We start from the raw sequence: 26,535 nt of genomic DNA, 5'->3' as shown, positions 1-26,535 counted from the left end.
AGATTTCAATGCTAAAAAGGCCATTATATAGAACATTTATAATGGCTGTAAAGCATATACAATACGAACAACTTACACATGGTTATATATACTTACAACATAAAAAAGGCTAACTATACTGCTTCAACAGCATCATTATTGTCTACTGTCCATTATTTAAAACCACAGTACAGATTGCTTTATTCCCTAACCAATCCTCTTCCAATATGAGCACATAATAGGTTCCATATCTGTTAAGTCATGTATTTAAATAAAGGCCAAAAGATATAAATTCCAATACCACCGTCATGAGAGATTATCAACAAACTACAATATCCTACTAGTAATTGCATGACCCAGCTAGATTCAGCACCTGCATCAACCCTCAAGTCATTTCTTAGACTGCCGTTCACAAATTAGTAACAAAGATTGGAAATAAAAAGACAGGTTCAATGGAAATGATGAAATGCAACATCTACAACGAGTGGAAGCGGACAAACAAATAAAAAACAAGTTAATCCGTGGATTTCATACCTGAGACATCTTCAGATAGAAGACTGGATACTAAACATTGCAGGAAACATCATCATTACATCCAACTAATATATGATAACTAAATATTTAAAGTTTTCCAAAAAAAAGAAAATCCATTGTGCATTAAAAGAAACCTGTTTCTCAGCAACACTGTTGTTAAAGCCACCCGCATCGGTTTCTGCAAAATAGAGCACAAACATAATATCGATCCAGCTTTATAAAGACTCAAAAAAATCTTTCTTGGATGTTTAATCAGAAGAAATTCCTGACTGTCCAGTGCATAAGAGAACATCCATGTAGAATGATCTGCTTATTTAAGAGCAGAAACAATTACGGGTAAGAAAGAGCGTTACTAAGCAAGATTAAAACGAGAACCATAAGACCAAGCAGCTAGACATACTCAAGTTGTATTTGACGATTTATGTGCCATCTGAATAACTCCCAAGACTAAGATGTCAATAACCATGTCGGCATCAAAAAAAAAGAAGCAAAACCAAAACCAAAAGCAAATTAACACAATTTCTTAAAAAAGATCTCCATATTTCTCCGGAAAAATTTCAAATGTTGATAATCAGTTCCAAGAAATCGTCGCAGGAAACAAGGAGGAGATACAGAAATACCGTAGTCCAAGATCGGTCACCGGATCAGTTCGCCAGTTCAACCCTAATTCAAGATCCAGAAACCTCAAAGCTAATTCAAGAAACAGCAACCTAGAACCTAATTCAAGAAACACCAACCTCGAGCCTAATTCAAGAAACAGCAACCTCGAATCTAATTCAAGAAACAGCAACCTAGAATCTAATTCAAGAAACAGAAACCTCGAATCTAATTAGAGAAACAGCAAGCTCATCTAATTCAAGAAACAGCGACCTCGACACTAATTCAAGAAGCAGCAACCTCGACACTCACTTAACAAACAAGAGCTCTCGCTTCTAAACCCTAATCCTCTTCCTCCCGCATCACATTTGAGTATTCAAGAAGTCGTAGAATGGGGAGCATAAGACCAGCGCGCGCGGGGGGGGGGGGCGGGGGGGAAGCAAGGGGAAGGAAGCCTGGATCTACGAACCTCCACCGCTCTGCTCGCTCTCCGAGAACTCCTTCTGGAGAGCCCGATCGATGATGTCCGCGAAGCTGCCATCGTTCCCCGATCCTCTACTCGAGACCTCCGTCGCATTGCTCGCCTCTGCGCCGCCCTCGAGGACCGGAGAGGAGAGGACAGCAAAGACGAAGACAGACACCAAGAAGAGAAGCCCGCTGGCGTGAGGAGAAGCGCCGCTCCTCATCGCCGGAAAGAGGCCGAGATCCGCGGACGCACGGGCGGTGGAGAACCAAGGGAAAAAGAAGTCTCAAGGAGCAGCGGGAGAGGGGAAGGAATTTATAATGCCGGGGAAGGGGAGTAGAGTCAGGCAGTCAGCGGGGTCTGGTAACCACCCCGGCTACTTGATGAGACCGTAGATGAGATCAAGCGAACTGCCACATAGGAGGGCCTTCTAATTTTGACGGAAGGTCCACGAGCCGAGACGGATGGGAGCCGAGGCGTGGGAAGGATCGGACGATCCCTATTTGCCGACGCTTGAGATCGGACAGTTGGACGACGTCGCCATCGGCGAGATGCCACCGGAGAGGTGACAGATGGGCGGCATTCGCCCGCGAGGGTGGTTTTTTTGGCAAGTGCCCGCGAGGGTGGGTTCGATTTAACCGGTTCCCAGAAAAATCAACCGTCCGATGAGAATCGGATGCCAGGGATTGCAGCAGTGAGATGGGATATTAAAAATTGCGCTCCCTGACGCGAGGGATACTAAAAGGAAGGGTATTTTTGTCCAAGATGAGATACTTCTTGTGGGTGGTTGGTACTCCCGGACGACGACAGAAACCGGCCCATCGTTTTGGGAGTTCGTGCGGCAGAGATGCCGTCTTGGAGTTGAGAATAGCTCAATACAAGTAAAGAGCACGCAGAAGCCATTCGATGTTATGCCCTTTTCTTCGTTTGCAGCTTTAAATTGTTTGAGGCTCAGTCTGTATTACTCGAAAATTAATTAACAAAAGATTTCTTATTGTTTACTTCCGAGAAAATGTTATCTAGAAGATTAATGCTATGCAGCACAAGTAAAGGTTTCTTGACCACTGAACCAAATGATTAAAAGGGACTGGTGTAACTTGAAAAATTAATTCATGTGCATAAATAGATATTTCAGAAGTATTTTTATCTACCATTACATATTTAATGAAGGACAAAGAATCGTGTTTCCATCCTTAGCTGAGAACAAGAGTAGAAGGATAATTTAGGATTCACGAAGAAGCTTGCTAAAATTCATGGAACTGATGGGGTTAAATGGAAAGGAGTTCCACTAAATTTGAAGTATAATTAATAATTAGCAGCAATCATTCTGCGAGCAATGCTTTGTACTGCTAAATTTTAAGATTAATTAATTCTAAGTAATCATTGTCCGTCTAAGTCTCCCTTTATCCTTCAAGGTACGGAGAAGTGTAGTTCCACAAGGTCGCCTCAAGAATAAAGAGAGAAGAAACTATATTGCTTCACTTGCGGATGAGAGCGTAGAGCTAACTTGTCAAAAGGATATTTTCAGCAAATTGCACGATTCTACGAGGACCTCTTTGGCTTCTCATCTTCTTCTTCCATTGCAGTGAATTGGAGGAAACCATATGGTACAAACTCACGTAATCTCAGCATGCTTGGAGAGGATTTCAGAGCGGTGTTCCCCTTAGGCGGCTCTAAGGCACCTGGACGGATGGTTTTGCCTTCTCTTTCTTTCAAAAATACTTGAATTTCCTTCATGATGATTTGCTGGCTCTTTTGGAAAAGTTCTACAGTGGGGATTTAGACATGGAGAGACTCAACTATGCCTTTATCACCCTTGTTCCAAAGGACGGCACACTCGCAGCTAGAGATTTGAGACCTGATAAGCCTTCTAAATAGCCTCCACAAAATCATCTCGAAAGTTCTGAAAAATAGACTGGCTTGTTTTCTTCCCCACTTAGTGGATGAGGCCCAATCGGCCTTCATCAAAGGTCGTTCTATCATCGAGAATTTCTTATTTGCTCATGAAATATTAGCTTATTGCAAGAGATCGAGGCATAAAGGGCATATTTTGTAAGCTTGATTTTGAGAAGACTTGTGACAAAGTCAACTGGGAGTTTTTTTTTTTTTTTTGAATTGTTGAAAGCAAGACACTTCCCGGCCAGATAGATCTCATAGATTTGCTCTCTTTTTTCTTTTGCCTCGGTTGCTATTTTGGTGAATGGACATACAAGAAAGTGGATCAAATGCAAACAAGGGCTACGACAAGGTGACCCACTTTCTCCTTCTCTTTTCATGCTGGTAGCTGATATGTTGTGCAGAATTTAAATTCAAGCATGCAAGTTTCTTAAGCCTTATTGAAGGTATTGGAAGCAATCCTATTTTCAACGGTATCAAGAGCCTTTACTTTGCAGATGATACATTACTCTTTTGTGGTGGGATGCGAGACAGCTTATTGACTGCAAAGGCGATTCTTCTGGCTTTTGAGAAAGCATCGATCGGGGCTTAAAATTAATTTCCACAAGATCATGATTCTTTGTATTAACATGACAAATGATGAAATATCTTTCTCTGCCGCCATGTTGAATTGTAAGTCTGGCTCTCTGCCATGATCACTTATCTTGGCCTACCACTCCATGATAGAAAACTGTTGAAGCATTGTTGGTTACCACTGCTTGTAAAGATGAGAGCTAGACTTGCTACTTGGAAAGGAAAGCTCCTCTCATGGGGTGGTAGAGTTACTATTATCAATGTCGTCCTCACAGCCCTACCATCTTTATCTCATGTCCATCTACAAGCTACCAATGGGTTGCCAATAGAATTGACTAGATGAGGAGAGCATTTCTTTGGAAAGGGAAAGGAAAGTGTGAATGGATTTAACTGCCTTATGAGCTGGGATAGAGTCTACAGATCCAAACAGGAGGGGGGACTTGGCATAAAGAACATCAGAAACACGAACCAAGCTTTGTTAGCTAAATGGGCATGAAAATTAATGGCAGGTACAGGAACTACTTGGAGGAACCAGATCAGTAGTTGTTATTATTCTAGAAGAAAGTTTGGCGTGAGGGTCCGTAAAAGTCTCGTTAATCTATCTCCTATTTGGAAGGATATCTGCAAGGATCTCTCAACCTTCTGGAATTGCACGTCCTTCAGATTGGGAGATGACAGCCATATATCAGATTTCTGGGTTGGTACCACTTCTCTTACCTATCTTTTTGATGATCTATATTCCTGTGCAGTGAAAGAGAACATGTCCGTTACTTCACAGTGGTGTTGGAGAATGCTTCGGTAGAAAATCTCTTCTCGTGGCCCATTGTCCCAGGTTCAAATATCTCAATTGCAGACTATATTAGATCTCCTTTCCACAATCAAACCATCAAGAATTGCTGATGCTCCTGTCTGGAAGCTCACACAACATGGCTCTTTCATGGTTGACTCTTGCTATAGATTTCTCAACAACGGTGGGCTTGTTTGCCCTTATTATAAGGTCATTTGGAAGGCAGTATGCCATAGAAGGTAAAGGTATTTCTTTGGCTTACTTGGAAGAGCAAACTTCATACAGGCTGTGAGTATAGGTTGTCCTCTTTGTGGTTGCAATATAGAATCTATTTCTCATCTTTTCATTAGTTGCCTATTCACCAGGATTATCTGGACTACTTTGAATTCTTGTCTAAATGTTAGAGGATGGCCACCTAATCGTCGCTCTTTATGGACATCTTGGAGAAAAAGGTATATTCAACCAACCTTAAAAAGAGCATGGGATTAGTTGCTAATATCTATGTTTTGGCATGTTTGGCCCGAGCGGAACAAAAGAATCTTCCTTCACCAACAGGCATCTATTTTTTCTGTCCTCCAAAAGATACTCCGCTCTTTTCATCTTTGGGAACACTTGGGCCGGAGCAAATAATTGAAGGACACCGTCAAATTTGGAGTTGCATCTCCTCTAAAGCTTCACCTTAATTTCCTTTTTTTCTTCCCTTGTATCTCTTCAAATCTTCTTTCCTTTTGTACATATACTTACTTCAAATTAATTAAATTGAGCTGGGGAAATACCTTACTTCCTCCACATTCCATCAAAAAATTAGATGCCTGACTTAATGTGAAGCATGAGCAAATGTTAACTCATATAATTGGTAAAGCCATTGTACTATAGTGTCTAACTAGCATGTAAGCCAAGCAATGTGCATGGTATAGTTTTTTCTCCTTTTTTTCCAACTATTCTTAAAATATAATGTAGCAATATAATAAATTATAAGAAATAAAATGTTTCAATAGCTAAATTTTTAATGCATAGCAACCAATGAACTATAATGATGGTCAAGCAAAACTACCTACCAAGATTGGTATCATAAATAAAGGACCCTAAATAAAGTAGAACCTTCCATTATTAATATTAGTGTCGTTAATATGACCCCACGTGGAGCATCGAATGATATTACGAAGAAATGAAGTACTTACAATAAATAAGGACCACCTCTAGTCAATGAGCACGAATCATAAGAGATAAAAATGTGAATCGCTAAGAACCATTTTATGGCCACCAAGGTGGTAGCCTAGTGGTACTGGGCAGCAATTCAAGTTCGAATCGCTGCGGCGATGATTAAATTGTGGACCGGAGCTTACTACTTTGGCCACTGCTTGGACTTGGGGTGTAGGACCGCTCTTGAACCGCTAGTAGCCGGGGTGGTGCCGGGTGTGACGTACTCACACGTGGGGCTCGAGCCAGAGCTCAGAGGAGTAGCTGAGCCGGGCCCACGGGTGGGGAGGGTATGAATAAAACCAGTCGGGGTGCCCAACACACGGCCATTTCTGCCCGCATCGAACATTCTCCTGGCGGGGCGGGGGCCCAGTTGGGGGCTGCTACGCGGGGGTGGGCTTGTCCCTTCCTCCCCCCTACCCCTTTTCTTTAGCAAAAAAAAAAGAAAAAAAGAACCATTTTATGTGATCAATGGCTGGCATGTGGGTTTCACAATTCGCAAAACATGGGACACATGTACTGTCTATTTCATATATTGTACGAGTGAATCTTGTGTTAACGTGCTGATCCCTAGATTAACGCTTGACCAATGCCAAGTCGGTCCAATAAATAAACTCCAGTGATAATAAAAATTCATATTAATGAATAAACTCCAATGTAATGGGTGACCTATGTTCCAATCCCACTTACATTGAATGGGTTAACCCCCTTACCTTTTCTTTAAAAAAATCAAATACTAATTAGAATCCCAATTGATAACTATTTGTGCTATTGATAACGCACATCCCCACTCTGATACTCATCCACAAGATACAAAAGTAAGATGTTTTAATAAACCTAACCTGTTTGATATTTACAGGCCACCGGTCATTTTTCTAGTGTTCTTTCTCCCACTGTTCTCTATTTGGTAAACCTACGCTTTCTCACGTCGGTGGCATCGACATAACTAGTAAATCTAAGAAGCAATAAGGAGCGGAAGCATTTCGGCAAAGGACAAAAAAACACTAGAATAAGCATATTCCTAAGGGATATCCCCATGGTTCTCAAGTACACATTGAACAGGAACGAGTAACTGGTCCATGGTGGCATGACCTTACAGATAAAGCATATATGTAGGGAGGTTAATGGGGCCGCAGAGAGATCGGCCTGATGAATTTTGAGACTTGTTATCTTTTAATATTTTTTGACTGTATTTATATTTATAATGTATGATACATTTGTCTTAACAAAAAAAAAAAAAAAAAACCAAAAATGAGTAACTAAAGGATATTCCCCATGGTTGTCAAGTACACATTTCTCTTAGCACATCAAAGATAAAAAAAGTGCCCTGACAAGCAGTCTAATACTAACTAAAACTGAAGTGTTGATGGTAAGTTCGCCGAACATCATCCTGATGATGACGACCAAGAAGATGCCTGAACACCGAGTGATAAATAGTGTGAATTTTGCGAGAACATGGCCGGCATTTCACCAAAAGTCCTGCGCAGTCCCTGGCAAGGCACTGATTTGTACACTGGTGGCTGCAACGGAGTAGGTAAGCTGGACCATTGACAGCCAGCACATCCTCATTTTGGGGTGCAAGTGGATAATTGAGATGATGACAGATTGCCACCGCTTGAAAAAGAGCATTAAAAAATGTTATAAACCAATCAAACCTTTTTTTTTTTAAGTTGGATACATCGTACCGGCTTAAAATACATCCACAAAAAAGTCTAAAAAGTTACAAAGAGGATAGGACTCATAGCTATATTACAAATTCAAGCACTAAAATATTGTACAATACATGAGACAACCCAATCAAGAGCCTCATTTGCCTTTGGGTAAACATAGATAACCTCAAAAGCTACACAGTCCCCCAACAGGTTGCCAATATAAGCAATAAGCCAATTCCAAGAAACCTAGTTCCGCCCATACCACTTAAAATCTATAAAATAATAAATTTGGAAACGTAGGCGGACGTTCAAAAGTTGATACCTGACAAGCGGACAATCACAGTTGAATAATAAACCATAATGACCGTTGAATAATTACTGAAAACTGCTTATTTTACACAAAGAAGCGTAGCAAAGTATTGAATGGTTACGACAGATAAGCAAAATCAGACAGGATGATCTCTCAATGTAGCAAGCCAATGTTAAGCATAAAATATATCCATGAGAATAATCCACGTCCACACTTTAAGGATCACTTGATCTAAACTAATGTCCAAATTTGGGAATGCAGGATTTGTAGCATGGCCCTTTGGCAAAGCTAGCTTTTCCTCATTTTGGACCTCGCGTATCTGATAAAAATGGAGTCAAGAAAAATGTTTGACAAATTAAAAAAATAGAAATAACGTGCTCTAATATGCAAAATTATTCAACTGATCAGGAAACGAGCAGCTACTGAAAGCCAATGCTCGTTCAGATGCCATCCAATGGGTTCACACAAAACTGTTGGATGACTGAAGAAGGCTCAACTGGTGCATGCAACCACATGGATTGCAGTGAATATTATTCCAGCCACTCACTAATCTAAAGATATGCAAATAAAGGAGATCAGCAAGCCTGTAGGCCAATATGATTTTTTTTTCCTTTTGAACAACAAAAAGAACTTGTTTTGCATATATGGTAGGATACTCCACATGCGTGCCACCACGATCAGAAGATGCCAGCAAAGAGTCTTGAAGACTATTCATGGCTGCAGTTGAGGATTCCACATCCTGCACAAACTCAGGTTCTCACTCAGTCAAAAGAGTATCATGAAGTGGAAATGCTGACACAAGTAGCAAGCAGCAAGAGTAGCAAATATTACAAAATCAGTTTCTCAAGGGCCCAAAGCTTCAAGTAATTCATACATCATACTTGACTTTCTATACCCTGGTGTGAACTTGTCTTGCAAAGCAATACTAATATTATTATACTCAAAGGTGATAGACTTCATCCATGAAAGTTATCTGACATTTAACAGGTATTTCTGCATTACTGAACACCCAATAGTGCAGGGTTATTAGCTATCCAGCAGAAAAGAATTATGCTGGTGAATAGCATAATTATCCATATGTAAGTGGTCAAATGTACATGATAATCGTTCTTTATTGGTTGGTTGTCTAAAAGGAAGTCTAAAAGTTGTCTCCAAGCCGTAAAGAAGCTAATCACCATGGAAGCAAGCATGTCCAAGTACGTGTAATATGACATGATAAATGCATTCAAAACTTCATGATTTTTCAGAAAAAAAAATAATAGCATGAAGGAACATTTTCCATGATAAAAAGTAATATGCTGCATACAAGGTCAATGTAAGGCTTTGGAGGAGCAATTTCTAAGATCAGCATAGACCAACATTTCTCCCAGAATCTTACTTCCAGATGAGTTTTTCCTAAAAAAGGAACAACCCAGATATAAGCTACACGAGGACAAGACTATTAAGTACCAAAAAATGCAGGCAAGTTTCCATGCACACCCAAATGCCAATCAAGATATTATAAAAGACTTATAAGGACTGGCAGCTGATCAGAAGATCATCTAGAATCCCACATGCACAGCAGTTGCTCACATAGAAGGAAATATCACAAAGTGCAACAGGCTAGGAGAAGGAATATATGAGGAGAAAACAGGATTGCCGCTCAAGTGATGGGTCATTTGTAAGTTGATGTACTCAACTGATAGGGATGGACTGACACTCAGATAACCTCTATCTCCCAAAACCTTTGGTGTCATAAATTACATAATAGTGATGCTTATCCAAAGAGCAGCAACAAAAAAGGTTCTAAATATGAGGCCCTAAAGTACACTGACATTAAGGACTTACTATGTTTACATCTCTATGAAATCAACCATCTCACCAGAAATGTGATAACTTTTTTAATCATTCCTAATGCCAATAATGGTATAGACTCCTGATTGCATAGTCATTATTTGACCTTTTAGTGTCATTACCAGACACTTCCTTTTATTTCCTTAAGTGTAAACAGTTAACTTGCATAATTTTGTTATAATTTGTAAAGTTCTGGGTTAAGAGGAGTTCCGACTCACATAGAAGCATTTTTCATTTATGTGAAGTACTCAAGTAATTTTAACCTTCCAAATTTTGCCAATTATCTACCATGTGATACCGATTAGCGTATCTACATAAGCATTCCTAACTATCTAAATGTATAAGCAGATTAGGAAAAGATCCCTAAGAAAAGAGAGAAACTTAGAAAAAAAGCAAAAAGAGTGATCATAATTTGTACATACATTTGGTTGTTATTCGGAAGTATATGATTAAAAAATCAGTTTTTTTGTAATTAATTGGTGATTATTGCTACTATACCTAATCGCGAGTGATAAATCAAACCTTCAAGAAGCATTTTCTTAAGATCAAACACAGTTATTTTACTATTTATGGGGAACATCAGAAGCAATCAGCAGAACAGTTGCAGGATTCCTTTTCAAGCAGCAAGAAAGCTGCAGACCTTTTTGAAAGATTTTTTTGAGGGGAAAGAAGAAACCCAAGAGTATATTCATAATATTTAGGACAAAGTTGTGCTATTTGAACTCAAATCTCATTAATAGTTAGACAAGAGATAAATTATGATCTTATTTTTTAAATTTTATATTACTATAAATTATGATTAGGACTTAGTGCTTGATATGATCACAATTATCATGCCATCCTCATATTTGTATCTAGAGTTATATTTGCACATTTTACTGTCATATAATTATATAATTATGTATTATAACTAGCTTGAACAGTATATCACACTCTAAATTGATGTGCAAAATGATTTTTTTTTTCTTTTTTCATGGTTTTTTAGTTGGGAGGGGGGTGTCCCAGTGCATGAGACTCCTGCCACTAGGAGGTCTGGGGAGGATTTGATGTATGCAGATTTACTCCGATGTGTGGAGAAGCCATTTCTATTATTCAAACCTATGACATCCAGGTCATAATGGAGCAACCTTAGCATTGTGGACCTTCTCTTGGTATTTTTAGTTCTTTTTAATAATTTTAAACTTTAGAAAATACTAAGACATCGAGCAAATGTCCCCCAATCTACCTTTTCCTCTTATGGGATTTCATGAGAGGTACGTTAAATTTGTTGTGGAGTTCTATTTTATTGAAACTTTCTCTAATCACCCCACTTCTCTTTCCTCATGTGCCATCACATGAGACCATTAAAACACACGACTAACTAACAGTGGATGCACAAAGAGTTTCCATTATATATAGTAAGAGAATTTTACAAATCTTTTGTTTTTGTGTGTTTTTATCTTCATAATCCCTTCTTGTTTTTGTTAGCATTCCCGCTATACCTTCTCTATATATAAATGCTTTACATTTGAAACTTTCTTCTTCTGATCTTGTTCGTCATTGTGAAGTTGACAATTAATACCCAAGAAGTAATGCAACTGAACCTATAGATGTTGTGTTAGTCAATCTATGTTTAAAAATTTTGATGTATAGTTTTTGCTGAAAAAAATGATATTTATTATACATATATGACTAAGTACTAATAAAAAAAACCTATTTATAGAAATAGAATATATATCCATATATATGCATACATATACATATATAGATACACACACACACACACACACACACCCATATATGGTTCCCTCCTCAAGCCAAACCCTCTCTCTGCCATTGCCCAAAGATATTAAAATACTTCAAAAATTTGTAACATGTTCTTGGCTTCCTTTATTTTTTTTATTATTTCTTTACTTTAATTTTTCATTCTTCCTGATTTTGACCGAATTCAAGGACTCATACCGAAACCATCAACATTGTCGTAATTGAAACTTGATTTGGGTTTACCTGAAAACAAGTTTTCAAATAGGATTTTTTGCATGAATACCCTTCTAAAAATTCAAATTTGCATGAATACACTCTTAAAATTTATATTTATTTCTATACCCTCATAAAACACTATTTTTGCACAAATGCCCCTAATATATCGGTTCTCCTAACACCGTTAATAAAAACCATATTTATTTTAATTAAAAATAAAATAAAATTTTGAAATTACTTTTTTATCCCCCATCGCAATCGTCTTATATTTCATTTCTTTTTGCACATCTACCCATTAAGGGTATTTTAGTCATTTTAATTTGAAACCGTTAATTTTTTAATGGCGTGGGTACATATGCAAAAACAAGGATAAAAAGGATAAAATAGCAAAACAAGTGTTTTACGAGAGTATACATATAAATATCAATTTTGGAAGGGTATTCATGCAAAATTCGATATTTAGGAGGGTGTTTATGCAAAAAAAAATCCAACAAATAATGCAATCACTCACATTCAAGGAAAAAAAACATCTCTTTTTTTTTTAATTTCTTTGAGAGTACATACTACCTATAGCAATGAACATGGCCTCTTTTACATAAGTCCACATGACTAAAAAAAAAATCAACATAGTCCTTGAATATTCAAATTAGATTCTTAAACTTCACAATTTACCATAGAAAAATAACTTAAAACAAAAAACTATAATAACTGGAGTTCACAAGCATATCAAGGAGGCTAGATAAACTGTCTGCAATACACCAACACCATTCTCCTCTACAAGACTGAGCACTCATAAAAGCTGGCTCCCAAGATCATCTTTAATGTTTTCTTTCTCTGTTCCGACCTTAAACTAAAATTCTACGAGTCTGAGCTAATACCTCTGGACATCAGACTGGAAAAAGCCTTTGAATTGGCAGACAGGTTGTAAGATCAGCCAATTCCCCATTCATTACCTTGAAATCTCTATCAGCTTTTGCCCCCTCAAGGAATGATTGGCATCCAATTATAAAGAGATGTAAGTTATCAAGGTGTAAAGGTAAGTTTTTGTCACTGGGAGGAAAACTAACTCTTCTCAAAATGCAATCCTCCCTTCCTAATTATTGGATGAACTTCTGTTGGTTGCCATGGTGGGTGGCGGACAAGATGGAATACATTCAGAGGCCTTCTTCTCAAGGGGTGGAATTGCAAAAGAGGCCCTACTTAATCAACTAGAAGACGATATCTAAAAGCAGGGTTTTAACATGTTATGCCATTATAATGGACCCCCACCGAATCGTTCTAACAGTAATAACAGCTGTTATCCTCCCCCAACCCCCCACCCCGCACTCCTTTTTCTTTTTATTGTAATGTAACGGGGCCACCGAAACTGTTATAATGGCTTATAATAGCTGATGGTTATAAAATCATTTTTTAAAACCTTGTCTAGAAAGTAGAGAAGATGGTAACCTTGGAGTTATTGATATTAGAAACCTAAACCACGCTTTCCTTTCTAAATGGTAGTGGAAGATCGGGTCCAATCAAGGTGGTTTGTGGAAGGAGCTTCTTATTTCCATGTACATGCAAGATCAGACGGATTTGAATCTTCTATTTGTACATGTTACAAGAGGGTATCAGTTCTGGATAAGCATAAGCAAAGTCAGGAATATCTTCTTCTTTAGCTGAAGTTTCAAAATTGGAAGAGGAAAGGATATTCAGATCTTGGCCTGATATAAGGGCCAGTGAGTGCACTCTTGCTTCCCTTTTCCCCCTCCCTCCAGTACTCTTATCAAGAAGCCTGGGTGAATGAATGTCACAGGTTTGATTGCAATGCCCTCCTTTGGGGAATACGGTTGCCAATGCTTGTCAATTATGTGGCCTTGTAGGAGATGCTTAGGTAGGAGGACAAACTGACCAACTTACTTGGAGATGGAGTAGAGACGTCCTCTTCTCCTCCAAGTCTTCCTATGTCATAATCAGGCATGGTGGTGTATCATGACGCACAGAGGTTCCCCGAATGAACAGAAATTTCTTGTGCACATCTCGGACGAGCAGGGATATGGTCCTTAGGAGGAACATCCCCATTGATCGCTTATATATTCTTTGTGGCATCTGGGATGAGTGGATCATCTATCTTCCAAATACCATTTCACCAACCATATCTGGAAAGACCTGTTCGGGTAATGGGACATCCAGAAGTGGGACCTTGAGAATCACGGCTGCTGGAATATTTGGAGAGAACAAATTGTCAAACAAAAAGATAGGTTGGTCCAGGATATTGTCGGGGCTGCTCTGCTATGGAATGTATGGATGGAAAGTAACTCAAGAATATTCAATGCCAACGAGAGAACAGTATTGGTGGTATGACGCTCAACCTGGTCATTTGTCTTGATGTGGATCTATGTTCTCAAGCATAAGGGCAGGGAGAATGCCAATCATTTCCTTGCCCCCCTCCCCCCCTCCCCCCTCTCTTCTCTTCTCCCTAATCTGTTATCTCTCTCTACCCATTGACTTAGGTCAGTCTTGTCCTGACCTGTTGTTGGTTCAATCATATATCTTTTTCTGATTCATTTACATAAATGAATTCTGAAGGCTCTTTCCCTTTCCAAAAAGGAGGCTAGCAAAGTAATCTTTAAATTAGAACAAATTTCAGCTGTTGCAACATTGGGATGATGGGAAACATGACTTCCAACCTTTCTGATAAGATCTTCATTGTAGACAGTGTCACCATATTACTGAGTTGATCCAACATTGCCTGTCATTTTTGCAGCCTACCATTTGAGATGATCTACCTACTGTGATTAGATTAATCAAATAGTTACATCAAGCTATTTAAGTGCTTTAATATTACAGAAGATTTTTGAGGGTGCCAACTAGCGTAGTAAAGTGACCAGGTTGGGATTTGGGTTCAAGTCCTGCCCTCACCCCAGTTTCGACCGGGTTTCCTCTGATCTCAGTTCTAAAAAAGAAGAAAGGGGAGTCCTTATCTCCGCTTTTTAGCAAGTTATGAGGTTAATAACCTAGAAGTTAATCGAGTGGACTGCTGAATAATTTGGTATGTGTTAGACGAATAAAAAAACATTCACACACATAATCAAAGTTAAATAGGATGGGGACCGATTACATAAATAAATAAGTCAAAGGGAAAAATTATTCAAGCTAGTTAAAGAGATACCTAGCATGCTTATAATGAAATAATGAAAGCGGGCTAAGGATTTGGTGATTAAGGAACTTGATGGCATAAAGCATCTTGTTGGTGAACTTCTCCACTGCAATGAAGAGAGCATATAAAATGCTCCTTACATGTTTTCCCCATTAAGTTTGGATACTATATCATGCTTTCAATTAAGGTACAGAACAGGGTCTACATCAGGAATACTAAATTCAGATTTCACAACTCCACAAAATGCAAAGGAAAAGCAAGACCATTATAGTTCTCTCTCTAGGAATACGAAGTTCTTGAATTCAGAATGTGCTCCCTCGAACCCAAAAGAGGAACAACTATCAATAAGAGAATAAGATCTTCAATGATATTTAAGCCTCTATAGCATGCCATATTATAATGTTGGAGCTTTCATCAATCAAAAAGCTAGTCCTAATTAAACAATTAATTTTCCTTCCTTATGTCTCCCATTATGATTAGAACAGAATTTACCAAACTTGGACACAATCACCTATGCTAAGTTTGAAACCACCTCTCCCTCCCTCCAAAAAAAAGAGGAAAAAAAGAGTAAATAAAACCTAGTAAGAAGAATAGGCAAATCTAACCTATTGCTTAGCATCATGCGATTCCACGTCATCTGTGATCTTGCTCAGCAATTCTTATGTATACAAGATGGAGACAATGTACTTGCTTCTCTACAGTGTAACTGCAATACTTGTCCACTTGCAACCCAGTGTCCTATTCTAGCCTTAATTTTTAGCTGTCCTAAATTTTAGAAGAAAAGCTTGTAGATATGTAAACCGCAAGACATAGCTCATTCTGACAAAAAATCACTGAGTTTCAAAAGAACAGTACATTTCACAAGTTAAAGAAAGTGATTAGCATGAACAGTGCATACCGCAAAATCAGCAAAAGCAACAGGCATTCCACCTCTCCCTCGCATCTTAAGTGTAAGAAAGCCAGGGTATCTAGATACAATAACCAAAATTTGTTAAGTTCCAATCCAAATGGCCAATGAAGATTGTGTCCGCAAAGCAAACTAAAACTTTGGCCAATGAAGCAAAATTAAGTCATAATCAGGGAACCAAACTTTGGCCAGCATTTATCAAAGTCAAGAGAAAAATGCCAATCTTACTCAGACAGAACTTGCTTTAGTTCTTCTTCAGTGCAAGTAGGACCCAAATTTGCAATAAATAATGTAGAACAAGGTGGAATATCCCCTGGTGTTTGCTTTTCTGGCTCCTGTAACAGAGTGGGATACATAAATATCAAGTTATACATGCAGAATTAGATACATACATATCATCAAGTGACAGGAAAGAAGCATTGATAGGATGGCCAGAACAACACAAAAAATTACTTCCACACTTATATACTGAAAGGGTCATACCAAATGTGTTTTTAGCTTCATATTCCAATTTTCAGTGTTTAAAATCGGAAATTCAGAAATGGAACTGATACCAAACAGCACCTTAAGTTGGTTTGAGTCAAGAAGAACTCACATTAACTTAACAAACCAATCAATATTAAAGGTCATAATATTTTATAAAGCTCAATTTAAAAATGATAATTGCCATGAGAATTTTTTAGCTCTTGTTCTAGTTAAAATAGCATTCATAAAACTATTCTAAGACACTACTGGTAAAGCAATCAAAAAATTAGTGCACTCCTTCCGGGGCTTGATATCGGAATAAAGACTTTAAAAACAAGAGAGATATAGAGGACAGAAAAAACAAAATAGAAATATGTACGGACTATTAACACAAAGATGAATGGATATTAGCACAAAAATTACTAAAAGACACTTTCTTAACTCTTAAGGACTAGATAGTTAAGCAGTCTACTAGGAATCAAACCCAATAACCTTCAACTAAAGGCCTTATCCTCTCATTATTATCTTTCAGATTCACACTCCGAATGAAATTTGAAAAGAAGATCATTAATGAATAATGAATTATGTATATCCTACAATATTCATGCCAGTTCCAATTTACAAGGTTCCTAGAGAAAGATTAAAAATCACTTGATCACAACTTACATTTGAAGCAGCTTGATCATTATCCGGCTTGCCCGCGATCCCACCACTGATTACAACAAGACACATAAGAAATTGAACTAATAAGAGAAAATAAACATCTAAAACACAAGCTTCTGATATTTGACATGATATTATTAGAAAACCAGGATGTCAAGTAACAGTATTCTAATTAAATAATTCTGTGCATGATGAAGTGCATTTGAACCTCTGTGCAGCAGTTAAAGCACCCTTGTTGCTGGAATTATCATTTTCTGTGCCCAATGGTTCATCAGATCCACCGTCACCTGAGTGTGCAAATGTACCAAGAAAATGTGCAGGTGAGCTGTAGAAGCAAATCCTGGTGATGGTGCCCTTTTAGTGAAATCCAGACTGCAATTCTCAGTTAAAGTCATGCGAGTGCAGCCGAATGGATATGAACTAAGTTAACAATCATAGGCGGGAAAGGACAGAGAATTATTCATATGAAAGAGAGTTTTCCCCGGAAAAATTAAATATAACCATTAAATCAAAGTAATTATTTTCTGCATGATGCCTTATGCTGGATGCTTTATTACCATCGTTACTCCATAAATCTTGGTCATCATCTGTTACTTTAACTCGTTTATCGATCACTGCATAGGCTCCACCCCCTGTATGGACAAAAGAACACATTATCTGACTCACATTCATGATATCGTATTTTCCAAAAGCTATCTTATCTAGCTGAATAAAGAGGTATGCATATATTATAGAAATCAAAAACCAAAAACAAGAATTAAATTTCAAGTTCAACCATTATGCATAAAATATGCTACCATACCCCGTGGACGCTTCCGAGAATTTGATCTTGCCAGCTCTATATGCAGAGTAGCTCCCGTCTCAGGATCAAAAACCACTCCCTGATTGGGAATAACATAAAGAATCAACATGTGGAACTGGGAAGATGCAGTTATGTAAAAGGTAAATTTGAAGTTTATTCACAGGCGTGAAGATATTACAATTTTATATTTTTAAACATTGTGATGAACAACTTTTCAGTAAATGCCTTCAGTTTGGTAGTATTAGCAAGCATACACCACTAATATTGCTTCAATATAATTGATTATGCAACAGCAGTATAATGAAAGAGGAAGATGTACAGTATACAAACTAAATGCTAGAGGCCACATGTTCTGATAACTTCCAGTAAGGGTAACAATCAAATAGAATTTTAGCTCAGAATAAGAAATGCAGTTCAACCACCCAGAATCCCTGTCATTAAAGCTCAGTTTATCTACAATTTTACTTTTGTACTGAGTACATGCAATGTTTCTTTTGAGAACTAGGCCAGGAAGAAGCCTGGCCTAGGTTACCCAACCCCAATGACTTTACCAACTGCACTAGTTGGCACTCTCCTGGATACATGCAATATACATCAAAGAAAATAGTAAATAGGGGAAAAAAACTTTTATCTACACCATGTCATGCATTTATAGTATCAATGATAACAACAAATCACAAAATATTTATAGAACAGAACTTCATAAAACAGCGGTTAGGGATAAAACTTATTAACAATTAATAATAGCTGGGCTTCCTTTTTGCCGAAACTGATAATTATGGCATGTTATCTATGATAAATAAAACCAAACAAATTGTGCCGAACAATTCATATGTTACTCATATGGTGATAATTATAATGAGACAACATGATTAACAAAATCCTCACTGCCAATGCTACCAATATCACAAAACAGGTGTAGCAGTCGAAATAAAATGAACGCATATAACAAAGAAAGTTTCAAAAGAACTATAAATCATAGACGATAAAAAGCAAACATCATCGTCGTGCTGTGTCTCACGTTTAATGCGCCCATTGCTGACATTGCTGATTGATGATTAAAAAACGTGGCGAAGGCAACAACCTGCAATGAAGGAACGATCAAAAAATGGTAACAGATCATATGATAACATAAACACGTGCATGAGATGTCTTCTGTTTCCTTTATCAACAACATCAAGCGATTTTTCACCAAATCCCAAAAACGCAAGGCAGTCCCGACCATCAACAGCCAACCAGCTATCAAATGGATCTAGTCGAAACAATAAAATGGACAGCTAAGAAACACAAGACCAAGAAATCAAACAAAAGTTCAAGCATAACAACTCCCACAATTCCCATCAACATCAACTCCATGAAAGAATCAAATTTTCAGTCTCCCACAACTATCCGAACCATTCAACTGATAGACCATTCAGAGCGATTTATCCCTAACCCTAAAATAACGTCCAACTGATAATGGCAGGCAAAGAAAATTACGATCAAGAAATCAAGAACCCTAGAAACACCAAAACAAGAACCCTAGCAGGAAGAGAGGAAACCTGGTCACCGCGGCCGGTGTACTTGAGCTGGCAAGAATCGAAGCCGTGGCGGCGGCGGAAGAGGTTGTGGATCTCTCGAGGCTTGACATCGTCGGGGAGACCGGAGACGAAGAGAGTGTTGATCTTCTGCTGCTCGGGGTTGGGGTGGATCACAGGCACGGCCGGCGGCGGGGCAGGGGGGTGGTGGGGGTGGAGGTAGTAGGGCTGGGGGAAGGCGGTGGACTCGATGACGACGGTGGCCGGAGGTGGGTGCATCGCAGCGGCCGCCGGCGAGGGGGAGAAGGGATTGGGCTGGGGCGGCGGGAGGGAGGGCTTGGTGTCGTAGTAGGGCCGCGGGGGGTAGGGCTGGGCTGCCGCGTGGATCATGGACTTCGCGTGGCCGCTTTCTTTGCCGACAAAGAACGCACGGGCACTCCTTTCCGAGCCGTTTGAATTTATAGTGGAATTTGTGGAGAAAATATTACCTACGCGTCCCTCATGGGATAAACAAATTATCCGCGAATCGGGCGGGCTTCACTGTATATTGAAAATTATATATGAGTCCTTAATTCAATCGTAATTCCAGGTTGGGAGCTCTCTATAAAGAAGGTTTTAATTTTTCGTCTGTGATAAAATAGATAGTTTTGGGTGGAGGAACGGCCTCGTAGCTATTTCAGAGAAAGCCGTTGGAATGCCGCGCAATAAAAGATGCAACCCAATCAGGTGCTCTATTTATCTTTCTTTACATATGAGCTGCTCGGAATGTTGTGCAATCTCTCATCAATCTGAGTATGTTCTGCAGCAATGGATGCCCACATCCTTCTCAAGCTTGACCCAGGATTTATCCAATAACTATAGTAGAGTCTCCTTCTAAGGGCTCGTTTGGTTCGCGGGAAAAGAAGGGGGAAAAGTGTGGTTAACGGAAAAGTAATGAGATGCCTCTTGTTTGGTTGGAGTTTTCAAAAGAGAGAGAAGGAAAAGTTGAATTTTCATGAGAATATGATTCCCACATTTCATGGGAAAGTCTTTCCCATGAAAAACATGGGAAGGTTACTTTCCCATGAGGCAGAAATTACTCCATTTTTACTTTTTCCCAAAAAGTCCCTTCAGCATTAAAGAAGCATTAAAGAGACATTAAAAACCTAATTTTTATTAAGGGTATAATAGGAATTATACATAACTTTCCTAGAAAAGTGGATGGCCAACCAAACATAAGCACTTTGGAAATTTGCCATTTTCCCATAGTCAACCAAACATGCCAAAAGTACTTTCCTAGGCATTCTTTTCCTAAGAATTTGTTTCTCAGGAATCATATTCCTAGGAGGAAAAATTCTTCCCGCGAACCAAACGAGCCCTAAATGAATATGCTCCACTCCCAAGGTAAGTTTTGCATAAGTAATGTCTTCCCATGCAGCCCTCAGCTCTGCATCGGGCGCAAAAAATATCAAAAATGCAAGAATCCCCAGCCATCACCAGTTTAGAGTTAAGGCCTTTGATCACAAAGTCGATTCCACTCCACTTCCGCCATATGGACCAGTATGGAGCTCAAGACAACTCTTACCAAAGTAACTGCCCATCATAAATTATTAACTATAACATGTTTCACATGCATTAAAAGAAGTTTTTTTCCTCACAATAAAATAATTGATCTTTCCTTTGAGTTAGAAACGAATACAGCCAAACGGGAAGCTTTGAAGGACCAGACTCCTACCTAAACCTGAAAGCAGGACTGGTAAGGTAATATACATGCCTTTATCCATCTGATGACCGTGATGCCTGACTTCTGTCTCCGAGCTACTTCCTTGCTCTAGCACGAATCTAATCTGTTCTTCGTCCGACTTGGCTTTGTAGTTTGCATTTCAGGCTAATGACTATTTCTATGTAAGAAGAATAAAGAAGCTCGCTCTCTGCTAACTTCATTGTACAATTTTAATACATCAAATAAATTTGTAACTCAATACTACCCGTTGACGAAGCAAAACAAGTTTGTACCATTTGAAATGGACTGCCCATAATGGTTGATACCTCAAATCAACTTCTTGATCTATTTATTCATATTCCGATAGGTTTACACTGAACTTGGATGTATGGGAAGGAGCTGCTCAAAGTTTCTTAGTTTTATCTGGTAGTGAATGGTTTCTGGTAGTGGATGCCACGTCATGTTTTTTTTTTGACTCGGTTGCACTCATGTTGATGTAAGAAAAAAAAAAAGGGGGCTCCTTGGAAGTTTACTCGAAAGCGAAGTCAATAGGTTAGGATATGCTTTCCGGGGGTTTGTTGCAAGAAAGATCTCCTCTGACTTGGTATTTGGATCAAAGGAGAGTACGGCTGTCAAGCTGTCACAAATATGTCATTATTTTTGACCTCGAGGAAAAAAGAAATGTCATCATTCATCAACGCTGGTTGAGTTCTCTTAAATGTTCAAGCTCCATGGTCATTATCATCTAATGTTATTGTTGCTGGAAATTGGACCCAGGGGCGGCCGTCGGCTGAGGAGGAGGAGCTCTGGCGAACACTGGCGAGTGGCGATCCGTCGGCGAGCGGCGTCCTCCGTGGAGGGCCTGCAAAAAAAAACCGGTGGTCGGAGTTTCCGGCGCCGGCCCTCCGATACTTAAGTCAGAGAGGGGCTTAATTTTGGAGAAGGGGAGAGGAGGAAGATATATTATGCTGGGCCTTTTTCTGAGTCCCACCCCCTCTGAAAAGGAGGGGTCCCATTCTTATAGGGGGGTTGGATTACCTGTGATGTGATGGGGCGAGGTCGCTGTACGACTTAGCACGTTGCTTGAGTTGGTGCGCGATCAGGTGAATTAATGCCTTGATGTCGGAGGTAAGGCCACGTGCATTAATTGCCGAGCTGATTTGCCGTGGAGGGCTAACGATCCGTAGATAACCGGAGCCACGTGCATTAATTGTCATCTAATGTTATGATGCCAACAAAAATCTCCCTTATTGATGCTGATTGGTAGAGTTGCAGAATTTTGAATGATGATTTGAAGCTGACTTCAAATGATCCCCTTCAATACTCCTAGAACTACAATTCTAATATTATTTCAACACCCAGCTGCCTTCTTCCATGCTACTTATCATATCCTTCAATCTCGAGCTCAACATGTTTCATATGTGCTCTGCTATGACAGTATGTTTCTACATATGCCTCGATTAAATTTGGTTCGTTGTGTTGAGACCAATGATGATCTGAGCATGATATAAAATCTTCCATAATTTTTCACTCAGTGCTATCAAAAGAATGTGAATTTAGTGGAAGCAATCGAGCATGAGGCAAACTCAATGATAAACTCTTTTTTGTTATAACATAAATGGATTGCATCGATTCATTTTGGAAGGAACAAATGGGTTGCATTATTGAACAAGATAACTTTACAATATAGATGAAAGCAATACAATATTAGATTTGATAGTCAACATGGCCACTTCTCACATCAGCTGCTTGAAGATTGACCATGTAATGAATCCTTCGCCTGAGAGAGGACCATTGGAATAAATCATCGTTCAAATACCTCACCATCTCAACTTCGCAGGGAAGTACTGCAGCAAACATCCAATCGCTTTATTAGAGGAGAGAAAATAGGACTTGAAAGAAAGCATCCACCTTTTTTTGATAAAAGAGGGAAATAAGAGCCTCGGTCAAGGCTTCTGCTCCGAATTTTTATCTTGGTTGATGTATCCTTTATTTTTTACCGTCTTGGAGTGGCTATGTAGATGAACATGGGAGGTGTTCGACTCGCCATGAGACCTACAAATCCTCTCCCCTTCTCTCTTTCATTCTTTCTTTTTTTTCCTGTTATTTGTCCTCTAATTTAATGGATCAATGAAATTTGAGGCAGTAATCCCCTCAAAAAAATAAAAAAGGCCTCAGCCGAGGTTGAGTGCAACAACCTAGGACATCACCTAAAATGACTAGTCGGAAGCTATTATTTGGATTGCTTGATCCTTTATAAGTACCCAAGATCTATCCAGCGAATAACTGATATGGGACTAAATATACGTCCGCACGAGTCCTCATATACTTTCTCCATTCAAGCCCTGATGTGCTCGTCAGGCTAAGGGTTCAAATCTATTCAAATCTAATTATAAACACTACGATCAGCTCGTGGTCTGCTCCAATGGATCCGTGCTGCAGTGTTTCCTAGTCCACATAGGCTATGGGTCTGATTCGCTCCGATACCATTTGTAACAATATAGGATCTTATCCAAAATGGCCAGATGGAAGGTATTATTTGGGTTCTTTAATTATGTATAAGTACCCAAGATCTATCCAGCGAATAATTGATGTGGAACTAAATACATGCCTGCAAGGGTCCTCATATTGAGGGAGTCTAGGATGGAGATGCCAACCTTTTTAATGAGTGATAAGTAGTAGGGCTTCACTTTCTCTGCATCTACTCTAACTCTACTCTTGCTGTAAAGGTCATATTTGCTGCACATAGTGGGAAAGAACAGGTTGTCAGTGCTCTACTCGCATCTGAATTTTCACGGACATGGTTATTATCTGAAACTTAATGCAGCATCATTCCAGCAGTAGATTTTTCGCCTTAAAAATAAAAAAGATGGATCTTAGGAGATCTTACTTAAATATATGTAGCCACTTCAGATTTTCTTTGTCCTCATCGTTCATGAGGTACTGATAGGCTCCATGCGTGTGCAACGCTGAAACAAACATGAAGCATGGCGTTTTGAGTTCGAATAGTAGGAGAGACATACTCCAAGTATAATAAGAGGAAATTTGATGCAAAGAAGTCATCAGTTCATGAACTCACGATAGAAGGAATGGTAGCGGATGATGAACAAGGCAGCTGAAGGCAAAGTGGTTTTATTCTCTTTGGCCACCTGAGTTCAAAAGAGAATCAAACTAACATCCCTTGATAAACAGAGCATTTTGAATCATTCGATGATTTTTACAATGACATATATACCAAGTACATATAGTCATCATGTCCCCAAGACATCAATACGTTGTCAAGTCCGCAACATTCAGTGTAAACTCCAACTCCAAGTTTGGTGTTGTATTTAGGATTGTTGCAGTCTGGGTTTTCTTTGAAAAACTGCTACGATTAATCATGGCAGACTTTTAGAATGACATAAGCTAGATAATATCTTCGAATCACATCTGAGAATCATGGTGTAATTAGTTTACTATGAACGATACCTTGTGGTGAACATTACATTCATCAAAAGCGCAGCCCACAGGGAACGTGTCACCTAAAAGACGCATCTTCGTAATTAGAAGCGAGAAAGCATGCAACTGAGAAACAGAACGGAGACGGGAAGGTGATGCTTACCCACAACAGCCCACTGGGGAAGTTGTCCAAAGCTAGGATGGAGAAGAACCTTTCCGAGATCTGCAATCCGGCAAGAGAAGCATTTAATCAGATGTAATTCCCGTTATAAACTTCAGAAGCCAAGGTGCACTAAATAAATCAAAGGCATCCATTCATCCTCTGATTTCAGGAGGACATTCTGAAATTGTCTACCAACTAGTATAATGATGTTGTGAATGGATGAAACTTGCTAACAAGAACGAACTGCTTTGGATAAAAATACTTTGGATGGTCAAGCGAGCAACAATTCATCGAACCCAAAAGTTTTAGCTGGTTTTTTAAAATTTTGTTACAGGCTTGGGCATATGTTTTTGTGATCATACCATGAATTAAGCCAGTTAAGTGCAGCCAATCCTCATCAGGATAGTCCTTCCTGATTGCTTCTGCAGTCTGCAGCAAGTGTTCGATCTGGGGCTCACCGAGGTCAGGATCACTGTCATCAATAAACTCATCGAGCAGTTCTATGCATTCCCAGATGCTCATCTCCACCCTATTCACCTTGTCGTACTCTTCCCTCATCCTCTTCACCTGCACCGCAACGTCACGCTTTCATTAGCTCTCAAGCCAAACCACACTCCCCGGTCTTCGCTGAACAAATTACAACGGTGCACGTACGAAATCGTAGGTTTGATGAATGTGGTTCGTGCGATAGAACTCCTGGACAGTCTTCTTCCTCTCAGATTCCACATCATAGTCCCTGCATTATTTTTTATTCATTTTAGATATGTTCGAAAGGGCTCCGAGACTTCAAGTCCTAGACGCATGGAGGCAAAAATTTGGCCCTTTCAGGTTGGCGAGTGTTCGAAAAAAAATGTCTAATAAAAGCCAAGTAATCACAGCCGTGTCGAGCAGTGGGCCAGGCAAATCTTCAACCAGAAGTCCTTACGGAATGCATGCAGGATGTACCTGAAAGTGTGGCCAAAGGAATTGGTCTCGGGCACCATGAAACTATCAGCAGCAACCTTCTTCTCTTCCACTTCCACCTCTGAGCCAAAGAGTATGAACACCAAAAGCATCAAACTATGCGGACTTTACATGCAATAAAGAACATATCAATAACCAAATTTATCAAAAATGGAGCTTACTAATCTGAGGCTGCTCAATGGAAATCATCTTCTCCTGTTGGAACTTTTGAAGACTAGGGAAAAGAACGGGGAACAAGAAACGCGGAGAAAATCCAACAACAAAGAGGTGGTCTTGGCCTGTGTTTTGGGAGTGCACGAGAAGAGGGTATTTATAGCGGAATAGATGGTTATTTACAGTAATTTAATCGGCGCACAAATTAGGGGCCAGCTAGAATAGAAAACAGAGGAATAGATGGAGTTGGTGTAGGGATGTTAACGAATTGAAACGAGCAGAGAATGGGCTAAATTTTGGAGTCGCTGGCGCAAGTGGGGGATTGATTAGGATTAAGAAATCTCAGGATGATTGGTCGGGCGTGGATATTCCATCGGGTTCGAGGTGGGCCCCGCGTGATGCGGTTCGAGTCAAGTAGGGCGGTTCGAGTCACTGGTTAGCCCATAGTAATATATTTCGATGATTGATGGTGCACACTAGAATGGCCACAGCATGCGGTGCATACAATAATTTTTCCGAAAAAAGACGTAAAATTTTGAAAGGAGGCTGCATGGAGAAAATATCTCTAATTTAAGTGGAGGTTAAAGCAAGCCAGGTTGATTGGTCAGGCTTGATCATTGCGGAACCATCCAACCTTCTAGGAGCACTATTTTATTTATTTATTTATGATTGGGAGGGGCCATTTCACTTTCCTATTTTATATCCATCTCATTTTTTTGAAGCCGGCTCCAACCATAATCTAATCTCCATCCCTTTTATTCAAGTAGTAGTGATTGAAACTATACAAATGCTTGTGGACAAAAAAATTTAGGGCATATTCTATTGAAAGAAGTTGGGCTT

The 26,535-nt window shown here is 39.2% G+C and overlaps 3 protein-coding genes across 12 annotated transcripts in view; all 3 read right to left on the bottom strand.

Moving 5' to 3' along the window:
- The window catches only part of LOC103710274 (K(+) efflux antiporter 6-like), a 33,097-nt gene extending 30,696 nt beyond the window's left edge, over positions 1 to 2,401 (bottom strand). For 5 of the 9 annotated variants that reach the window (XR_015971628.2, XR_015971631.2, XR_015971629.2 and 2 more), the window contains exons 1-2: positions 1,580 to 1,980; positions 648 to 691 (exon numbers count right to left, since the gene is read on the bottom strand). Coding sequence is in view for 5 of the 9 variants with exons in the window: in XM_039130381.3 (XP_038986309.3) it covers positions 648 to 691; positions 1,580 to 1,796 (261 nt within the window). In the remaining 4 variants the exon portion in view is untranslated. Of the gene's footprint in view, positions 1 to 647; positions 692 to 1,579 lie in introns of all 9 variants that reach the window. The other 4 variants (XR_015971630.2, XM_088707941.2, XM_088707944.2 and 1 more) reach the window with 4 other exon arrangements.
- Positions 2,402 to 8,024: 5,623 nt separating this feature from the next.
- LOC103710212 (RNA-binding (RRM/RBD/RNP motifs) family protein) lies at positions 8,025 to 19,705 on the bottom strand. The gene is made up of 10 exons (XM_008795857.6): positions 19,301 to 19,705; positions 18,781 to 18,843; positions 17,760 to 17,838; positions 17,515 to 17,589; positions 17,166 to 17,244; positions 16,961 to 17,006; positions 16,058 to 16,164; positions 15,821 to 15,890; positions 8,648 to 8,730; positions 8,025 to 8,310 (listed from the first exon to the last, which is right to left on the bottom strand). Exons 1-10 carry the CDS (start codon positions 19,664 to 19,666, stop codon positions 8,280 to 8,282), a joined length of 999 nt encoding a protein of 332 aa, XP_008794079.1. The 5' UTR covers positions 19,667 to 19,705; the 3' UTR covers positions 8,025 to 8,279.
- Positions 19,706 to 22,798: 3,093 nt separating this feature from the next.
- On the bottom strand, positions 22,799 to 25,970 carry LOC103710276 (putative inositol oxygenase). Of its 2 annotated transcripts, XM_088708457.1 has the most exons (11): positions 25,704 to 25,970; positions 25,525 to 25,603; positions 25,234 to 25,315; positions 24,942 to 25,146; positions 24,580 to 24,639; positions 24,447 to 24,499; positions 24,214 to 24,345; positions 24,058 to 24,127; positions 23,869 to 23,947; positions 23,636 to 23,717; positions 22,799 to 22,825 (listed from the first exon to the last, which is right to left on the bottom strand). In XM_088708457.1, exons 1-11 carry the CDS (start codon positions 25,729 to 25,731, stop codon positions 22,799 to 22,801), a joined length of 897 nt encoding a protein of 298 aa, XP_088564583.1. In that variant the 5' UTR covers positions 25,732 to 25,970. The 2 variants fall into 2 exon arrangements, with proteins under 2 accessions (XP_088564583.1, XP_088564582.1); XM_088708456.1 differs by having other exon boundaries at positions 24,214 to 24,342; positions 25,525 to 25,970.
- Positions 25,971 to 26,535: the final 565 nt, after the last annotated feature.

This window comes from Phoenix dactylifera, chromosome 12 (assembly GCF_051530095.1).
Source record: "Phoenix dactylifera cultivar Ajwa chromosome 12, Ajwa_hap1_PhDact_Kaust_v1.1, whole genome shotgun sequence".
Lineage (NCBI taxonomy): Eukaryota > Viridiplantae > Streptophyta > Magnoliopsida > Arecales > Arecaceae > Phoenix > Phoenix dactylifera.
This window is presented reverse-complemented; position numbering and strand designations above follow the sequence as displayed.